The sequence below is a fragment of the Gossypium hirsutum genome, chromosome D02 (genome assembly GCF_007990345.1).
Source record: "Gossypium hirsutum isolate 1008001.06 chromosome D02, Gossypium_hirsutum_v2.1, whole genome shotgun sequence".
NCBI lineage: Eukaryota > Viridiplantae > Streptophyta > Magnoliopsida > Malvales > Malvaceae > Gossypium > Gossypium hirsutum.
The window spans coordinates 22,625,865-22,635,759 of NC_053438.1; the positions used below are offsets into that span (position 1 = coordinate 22,625,865).

Genomic DNA, 9,895 nt, shown 5'->3' on the forward strand with positions numbered 1-9,895 from the left:
AAATTTATGATCCTTTCATTGCATTTTTTACAGTCTGCATCATTTTGATATGTTTACCTTATTGATTCAAGTCTTTAAATCTCCGCATATTGCATTGCATAACCGTTCAGTTATACCCTTTTAAGTGGGAGTGAGAAACTATTCCTTCATGAGGTCTTCACCTCCGTACAGGATAGTGGATCGCTTTCGGGATACATCCGTACCTATGTCTTCGTGAGATTTTCATCTCCGTGCAGTCATAAGGAAATGTATTCCTTTGAACTGAACTCTGTCCATATGAGCCTATAATGGGTGAGGATCGAGGAATCTGCTTGTCAAGGAACCTTTGCTTCAGAACCAAACCACATATAATGAGCCCTAAGAGCCTACCCTAGGTAGAACCGCACCGAACCACTAGTGATCGACCGAGTAGGTGCTCTGTTTACTATTTCTTGTTTTCTTTAAATTTAGTTTTGTATAAAATGTACTGACCTGTTTTGTTTTGCTTTGATTGTGATTGCATGACATTTTTATCATAAAAAAGGTGTTGATTCACGTTCCATTACTAAATAGAGAGCTTGCCATGGAGAATGAATTTCTTGATAAAGTGGAAGATAATACGGCTGTCATTATATGGTCAGAGAAGACACAACTAGAGAAAGGTGATAGTTTGACGGAGGGGTACGCATCAGACCTATGAGACTTCACTCGCATCAGCGTGACTCAGAATCATCTCTAAGAATTAAAAGAAATGTTGGGTCAATGGGATGACAAGATCAAGCAACTATTCTACTGTCATTATGGTGATTTGTCCTATCTCCTAGATATCAAGGTGGACGAGCACTTATTCCGAGCTCTTGCCAAGTATTGGAACCCTGCTTATAGTTGCTTTACTTTCAGAAAAATGGATTTGGTACCTACCATAGAAGAGTACACAACTTTGCTCCATTGCCTGAAGATTCAAACTAACAAGGCTTATTCGAGTGCTGCTAATGTACCGACATTATTAAAAAAGCTGATGAACATTATAGGGATGAGTGAGCAGTGGATTACAGCTCGGATCAAGCAAAAAGGAGATTGCAAGTGCATCCCTTGGAGAAATTTGAGGGATTTGATCTTAGCGCATCCTGATATGAAGAAAAGGGCTGATGTTTTCGGTTTAAGTATTTACGATTTAGTTGTCTTCCCTAAAGCCCTAGAGTATATAGACGAGGCAATTTCTGACTTGTTCGATCGACTTGAAAAAAAGGTCACACCTGTCCTAGCAATCATGGTAGAAAATTTCAGATCATTGAATGCATGTCAGAGAGCAGGTGAAGGAAGGTTCATCGGGTGCGCACAGCTTTTGTTAGCTTGGTTTCATAGCCACTTTTGGAAGGTAGAAAAGGTCTCCTATCGAGTTTTCTCCAAGAATTATTCTTCTTTGAAAGAATTAGTGGCTATACCGAGGCGGGATGATATTTTAGAAGAAAAATGAATAGTAATTCTCCAAAATCTCCAAGACAAGGACGTCGAATGGAGAGCCCCTCGGATGAGATCCTGTATCGAGGTGGAAACTTCGACTGGGTCCCTCTACTTGGGATTTGGGGAGCTATCGGGTATGCTCCTTTGCTTGTATTAAGATAGTACAGGTCAAGACAGTTCATACCTGCAACACAAGGGCTGACCTAGTGCGAGTTCTCATATAAGGGCAATAATTACAAGAAAAAGACTCGAGAAATGTCTAACACCTGGAACCAGACCCGCCGAATGAAAAGATTGGTTGTAGGACCAATGAAGACCCCTGAATACAATGAGTGGTGGAGTAAAAGAATCAATGATAATATCCCTGGGAGAATCAAGAAGGCAGTCGACCGATAGAAGAACACCTGCGAGTAGTCCCGTCCGAGCTAAAGATCATAAAACAGGATTTTGAAAAGAGAAATTCGGAGCTAGAAAAAAGAATAGAACAGTTGGAGGAAGAAAAATGCATTTGAGATTAGATGTCAATGTCCAAAAGCTTGAGGCTGAAAGGTTGAGAAAAAGAAAGAATAAAGCCAAAGAAGATTTGGATAATTTGAAAACGGTTTACAAGAAGCTGCGTACGTCAATAAGAACCGCTTGTTTGGGTAAAATGTCTAAGCAATGGCGGCAAGAAATCCAAGAAGAAAGGACTAAAACCGATCAGTGGGAAAAGAAGTTCCATGATACTCGAGTACGGGAAGATGCTTTAAAAAAGAACTTGTTGGAAAGCCAAAGTGAAAAAGAGAGGTTTAGAGCTCGAGTGGCAGAATTGGAAAAGTCACTGCAGCAATATCATAGTCACAATTTTGTAATCGCATTAAGGGCTAGTCTAAGCAAGATTGAAGAGCTAAAAGGGAGGACAAAAGAATTGGAAACTGCGTTGCAAAATTGTGAGCTCTGGGTTGAACTGCTGGAAGCAAATAATGAGCGATGGAAAGAGCAGCTTTATCGATCTCAAGACCAGGTCAAAGAAAGGGATTATGTCATGGGTAAAGCTTTGACCCAAGTGCGAGAGGTGGCTGATCGCTTACAGACTTTGGTAGCCCAGGCTGATGTACTAAGTGTGAAATATGAGTTAGAGTCAGATCAAGACCGAGAGTTAGATTGGCTTCTTAAGCAAGTCAAGGCCTTAGGCACTAAGGCAAAGCCATATATGTAATCCATTTTGTGTAAAGAAATTTATTTCTAGAAAAGTTACTCTAATGAAATTGAATCAGAATTAATGCCTTTTTACATTCGTTTGCATTCATCCATTTGCATTTCATTGTATCATGTGCATTCAAACTCACAAAAGGACTCTAAAATCGTGGCAGTTACCCTGGAACATCCTTACGTTACATAAAAGAAAACAAAAACAATGGACCAAAGGTTGGAAAGATTGGAACAAATGCAAAATGAGGGGCAAGATCAATTGCAAATGGAAATGCAAGAACAATTAGCCAAAATCCAGCTGGACATGATGAAACAAATGCTAGAATCCCAGAGGAGCATGATGAACCAGTTAACACAGCTGCTAGCTAGAGGGCTAGAAAAAGGGAAGAGCCCTATGCTCAATATTGGAGATGACAATGAGGATCCTATTTATCCTCCAGTCTTTACCCCAACCGACACCCAAGCACAACCACAAAGGGTGTCTGTCAATATCAGGCCCCAATATCAGACTGGTACTTCGGCACCAATAAATTTCCATAGCAGAAATAGGAAAGGCGAGAGTGGAGCTCCCAAAATAACTAGAGGACAGATGCAAGTGGCTAGAAGAAAAATTCAAAGCGTTGGAAATTGTTGATTACTATAGTGGAATCGATGCTAAGGAGTTGAGCCTGGTCCCTGATTTAGTGCTCCCTCCAAAGTTTAAAGTACTAGAATTTGAAAAATACAACGGGACCAGCTGCCCTGAGGTTCACATTACCATGTTATGTCGAAGGATGACAGGATATGTCAACAATGATTAGCTATTGATTCACTATTTTCGAGATAGCTTGACTAGAGTTGCGGTCAAGTGGTATAACCAGCTAAATTGTGCCCAAATTAGCTCGTGAAAGGTCCTGGTGTAGGCCTTCATGAAACAGTATAGCCATGTAACAGACATGACGCCTGATAGAATCACACTACAGAACATGGTGAAAAAGCCAAATGAAAGCTTCAAGCAATACGCCTAAAAGTAGAGGGAAGTCACAACATAAGTCCAACCGCCACTGCTAGAAAGAGAAATGACCATGCTTTTCATTAATACCCTGAAGGCACCTTTTATTAATCACATGTTAGGAAGCGCGACTAAGAGTTTTTTAGATATAGTAATGACTAGTGAGATGATAGAAAATGCGATAAAATGCGAAAAGATAGAGGCTAGTGAAAGCGCCAAAAGGTCGGCCCCAAGGAAAAGAGAAAATGACATAAATAATGTAACCATGTTTAACAAGAGTTATTCGAAGCCAGTTACTGTGAGCTAAACGAGAATGATAACCACTGGTCATCAGGTCCCACCAAGACAAGAGTCCAATACTAGGCAAAGAACGGAGAAGCCTCAGTTTATGCTTATTCCAATGACATACAGGGAGTTGTACCAAAGTTTATTTGATGCACACGTTGTTTGCCCTATCTACCTAAAACCAATGCAACCCCCATACCCTAAATGGTATGACACAAACACCTAATGCGAATACCATGCAGGAATCACGGGGCACTCGATGGAAAGCTGCACCGCTCTCAAAAAGTTGGTCGAAAGGCTCATCAATATGGGCATTGTCAAATTTGATGATTCGTCTGGTACAGAAAATCTGTTACCTAACCATGCCGATAAAGGAGTAAATGCAATAGCTGAGAACGCAGGGAGGTGAATCAAGGAGAATATCGCTGAAGTGAAAACGCTGCTGAGAGAGGTTTGGAAAGAAATGTTAGAAAGGGGATTAATCGCATCAGATTTGGAGGACAGATCCCAAGGAGCAATGGATTATTGTGCATTCCATGATAAAGAAGGGCATGAAATTCAAGAATGCAATGAATTTATGACCCTAGTACAAGGTTTAATGGACAAGGAATTGGAATTTTTTGAGTACATCGAAGGAAACGATGTTTGTGCCTCAGAAGGTTTAATGGACAAGGAGGGTTGTCAGAGAAGGTCTACAGGGCCAATCACCCGATAATAATCATTTTACGACTAAAAGCAAACAAACCGGGGCATAAGTTACACCGAAGGTCATAATTCAAAAACCCATTGCTTTCCCTTATAAAGATAGCAAAAGGGTACCTTGGAATTATGACTACAATGTGACATTCCTGGAAGAGGAGGGCCCAGTCTACACGGCAGAGGAAGATAAAGATATGGGTTCCTATACACGTAGTGGAAAGCGCTATGATGCGCCAAACACAAAAATAGAATATGTAAAGGGGAAGTCTTTGGTGGTTGAGCAAAGGAAAGAGAAGTCAGAACTATCTGCTAATGAGCCGATAATTGAGAGAAAAGCTAAGGAATTTTTGAAATTCCTAAAACATAATGAGTACAGTGTCGTGGAATAGTGCCAAAATATAGTAAGAGCATTTGATGGTACTGAAGGGAAGGTTATGGGAAAGATTGAGATACCTCTCTTGATCGGTCCAAACACATACGAGGTGGACTTCTTAGTAATGGGCATTAAACCTTCTTACAATTGCCTATTGGGGAGGCCTTGGATCCACTCAGTAGGGGTAGTACCATCATCACTTCACCAAAAGCTAAAGTTGGTAACGGAGGGCTGATTGGTAACTATAAATGTAGAAGAAGACATTATTGCATCGTATATAGAGGTTGATGGTGAAGCGATAAAATGTTTATTTCGATCGTTGGAATTTGTGAACGCAACCTTCATCGTCGAGGGAAGCAAAATCCCAATGTCCAAAATATCCAAAGCTACGAGGATGAGCTTGCGACTGATAGTTGAAAAGGGAGCATTGCCTGGAAGAGGACTAAAAAAACCTCCAAGGACAGGTCGAAGTACCAATCTTAATTGAAAAATAGGATCGTTGTGGCTTGGGGTATAAGCTAGACGCGAGGCAAAGAAAGAAAGAATTAGCAAAGAAACAAGAGAGAAGAAGAGCGTGATTGAGCAGGATAAAGGTCAAATAGGAACCAATGACCTTTCCCCATATATCCAAAACATTTGTTTCAGGGGGAATCATTCACCCCAAATGGAGAATTAAAAGAAAAGAAACTACCGAATAAATGATGGAAAATTTGGGCATCAACGCCATATCTGAAGAGGGAATGGTGGAAGAAACCTTATCGGGCATCCGCCCTTATGAGCCTGAAAGTGTTCTGAACAACTGGACTGCGAAAGAGATTTCTACAGTTTTTAGATCTGATTCAAAGTAATGTTCAAAACACTTATTGCTTTAAGCCTAAAAGCAATAAGGATCTTTTTGTGAAATAGGCTCATGTCCAATACCTTTATTTCAATGAAAAATGCATTTTTGTGTCTCACTTTGAGTGAACATTCTTTTATTCTTTCATTTCATTCATGACCATACCATACAGATGGTTATTCTTAAAATCATTTGTTCTTTGGATATCCTTTTGTGCCTACAGTAAGTCTTTGTATATCAACGACATGAGCGATCTGATACTGACTCAGAATCTCCTTTTAAACAAGACATGTGTCTAAAGGGATCTCTGGATTTTAAAGATGACAGAGACTACGGCTTATCTCTGGATCTGTTAAGGATGGTAGAATAAGAAGAGAAGCAAATTCTACCCCATAAAGAGACAGTAGAGATTGTGACATTGGAAGAAGGAAAAGAAGTGAAAATTAGAGTTAGCATAGCCGAAGAAACGAGACGAGACCTCGTTGAGTTACTCCAAGAATTCAAATATGTCTTCGCATGGTCGTATTAAGATATGCCCGAGTTGAATACTGATATTGTAGTACACCGCCTCCCCATAAAAGAAGGATGTAAGCCAGTCCAATAGAAGCTCCAAAGGATGAGGCTTGACGTTTTGCTGAAAGTAAAAGAAGAGGTTAAGAAGCAATTTGATGTTGGATTCTTACAAATGGTCAAATATTCAGAATGGGTAGCCAACATCGTCCCCATCCCTAAAAAATATGGGAAAGTACTAATGTGTGTGGATTACAGAGACTTGAACAAAGCTAGCCCAAAAGATAATTTCCCATTGCCTTACATTGACACCTTAGTGGATAATACGGCAGGCTACTCACTGTTCTCCTTCATGGATGGCTTCTTTGGATACAATCAAATAAAGATACATCCCGAAGACATGGAAAAGACCGCATTCGTAACTCTGTGGGGAACGCTTTGCTATAAAGTGATGCCATTTGGATTAAAAATGCGGGAGTAACATATCAAAGAGCCATGGTAACCTTGTTTCATGACATGATGCACAAGGAAATCGAGGTTTACGTTGACGATATGATTGCAAAATCCCGAATAGAAAAAAAACAGGTGCAAGTCCAGAGGAAATTGTTCTTAAGGTTGAGAAAGTTCCAGCTCAAGCTCAATCTAGCAAAATGCACCTTCGGGGATAGGTCAAGGAAGATGCTAGGCTTCGTAGTCAGTGAAAAGGGAATTGAAATTGACCCAGATAAAGTCAAGGTGATACAAGAATTACCTCTGCCATGTACTCAAAAGGAAGTTTGAGGTTTCTTAGGAAAACTAAATTACATTGCCCGATTCATTTCACAGCTAACTGAGAAATGTGACCTTATATTTCGTCTTCTTTCGAAGCATAATCTGGGTGTATGGGACGAGGGATGCCAGGAAGCTTTTGACAAGGTAAAATAGTACCTGTCCAATGCCCCAGTACTATCATCACCCAGTCCGGATAAGCCACTGATACTGTATTTGACAGTGTTTGACAATTCTATAAAATGTGTGCTTGGCCAACACGATGATACGGGAAAAAAAGAAAGGGCGATATACTATCTCAGTAAGAAATTCACTGAGTGTGAAATGAGATACTCGCCAATCAAGAAATTATGTTGCGCCTTGATCTAGACAACTCGGAGATTGAGGCAGTACATGTTGTACCATACGGCTTGGCTAATCTCGAAACTAGATCCCCTAAAGTATATGATAGAGTCGACTGCTTTCAATGGAAGGATGGCCAGATGGTAGGTTCTGCTTTCCGAATTTGACATAGTCTATGTGAGCCAGAACGCCATGAAAGGGAGTGTAATAGCTGATTTTATAACTAGTAGAGCCCTGGAGGATTACAAGCCTTTAAATTTTGATTTCCCGAATGAAGACCTAATGTGCGTGGAAACCATTGAAGAAGACTCCCAAAAAGATCATATTTGGAAGCTAAACTTTGACGTTGCCTTAAACGCTGTGGGCATTAGAATCGGGGCAGTCCTAGTATCCTCGAACGGAGATCATTATCCTTTTACTAGAAAATTGGATTTTGATTACACAAAAAACATGGCAGAATATGAAGCATGCATCATGGGCATCCGTGCAGCCGTAGAACGTAAAATCAAAGTACTAGAGGTATATGAGGATTCCGCATTGGTGATATACCAACTCAAAGGTGAATGGGAGACAAGAGATCCCATATTAATCTGTTATCGAGAGCTGGTTCTCGAACTAATTAAGGAGTTCGATGATATCACTTTCTGCTACCGCCCACGACATAAAAACCAGATGGCTAACGCGTTGGCTACTTTAGCTTCCATGATCAAAGTGAACAAATAGAAGGACATGAGACATATCCAGATGAGCATCTATGAGACCCCAGCTCATTGTTATAGTATTGAATAAGGAGAAAAGGATGACCACCCTTGGTACAAAGATACGCTCCGATATGTGAAAAATCGTGAGTACCCCGACCAAGCAACCGAAAATGATAAGAGGACATTGAGAAGACTGGCCAGTGACCATGTCTTAGATGGGGAGATCCTATACAAAAGAGGAAATGATTAGGTACTATTAAGATGTGTAAATGCTATCGGGGCTAAGAAAATCTTGAAAGAAGCCCATGAGGGCATTTGCGAGACACACGCTAATGGTTTTATGATGGTCAGGCAAATCATGAGGTTTGGGGTATTATTGGTCCACCATGGAAGGGGATTGTATTAATTATGCCAAGAGATGTCACAAGTGCCAAATTTATGGAGACAAAATTCATGTGCCTCCCTCACATCTTCATGTCATGACTTCTCCCTAGCCTTTCTCTATGTGAGGCATGGATGTCATTAGGCCAATATCGCCGAAAGCTTCTAATGGACATCGTTTCATTTTCGTGGTCATTGATTACTTCAAAAGCTACTTCATATGTCAACGTCACAAAGTCGACAGTCAGCAAATTTTTAAAAAAGGAGATCATATGTCGATATGGAATACCAGAAAGAATCATATCCGACAATACGCTGAATTTGAACAATAGTACAATAGCGGAGGTTTGTAGTCAATTCAAGATCAGACACTATAACTCGTTGCCGTATCGCCCAAAAATGAATGGTACAGTGGAGGCAGCCAATAAAAAAATAAAGAAGATCGTGGGGAAAATGACTGAGACCTACAAAGACTGACATGAAAAATTACCATTTACCCTCTTTGCTTATCAAACATCTGTCAGGACCTCCACTGGGGCAACGCCGTTCTCTCTGGTTTATGGAATAGAGGCAGTTTTACCTATTGAAGTCAAAATTCCTTCTCTCCGAGTATTGGTTGAGCTAAAGTTGGAGGAAGCAGAATGGATCCAATCTCGGTACGATCAATTGAACCTAATTGAAGAAAAAAGGTTAAAAGCTATCCGTCATGGTCAGTTGTACCAAAAACGAATGATGCGAGCTTACAATAAAAAGGTTCGTCCTATAGAATTCCACGAGGGGGACCTAGTGTTGAAGAAGATCCTTCCTATATAAAAGGACTTTAGAGGAAAGTGGATGTCAAACTTAGAAGGACCTTATGTGGTAAAAAAGGGCTTTTCTGGAGGAGCATTGATATTAGCTGAGATGGATGGCAAGAACCTGCCTAACCTAGTAAATGCAGAGTCAGTCAAGAAGTACTTCACCTGAAAAAAATGAAGAGGCCAAGGCGAAAACCCGCAAAGGGTGCCTTGAGACCAAAAGGGTTTGAATTGAAAACTCGTAAAAGGGCAATTCAAATTTTGATCGAAGGTTTGGGGCATCGACAAAGTACACTAGATCTCCTAAGCACATGTTGAGTTCAAAATGGTTCTCAAGAAGTTTGTACAGAGAAGCTCAGGCTACGATATCTGGGGCACTTATTTGTTCCCCTCACCTATTTTGTATTCCAGCAATATTCGCTTTCTTTGATTAATCTATTCTTTTCAGACCTTGTTTCATGATAAATTTCAGCTTTGTCCATCTTAATGATCTTTTTCAGGCACTTTGCATTGAAATAATGATTAATGAACTAATAATAATTTCAAAAAAGGAGTTCTGCATATTACTATAGGAGC

General features: G+C 40.3%; 1 protein-coding gene across 1 annotated transcript; it reads left to right on the plus strand.

The window, feature by feature from the left end:
* Window positions 1-5,683: 5,683 nt before the first annotated feature.
* LOC107908094 (uncharacterized) lies at window positions 5,684-8,163 on the plus strand. Its single transcript, XM_016835364.1, has 3 exons — window positions 5,684-5,806; window positions 7,156-7,245; window positions 7,627-8,163. The coding sequence occupies exons 1-3, from the start codon at window positions 5,684-5,686 to the stop codon at window positions 8,161-8,163; spliced, it is 750 nt and encodes a 249-aa protein (XP_016690853.1).
* Window positions 8,164-9,895: the final 1,732 nt, after the last annotated feature.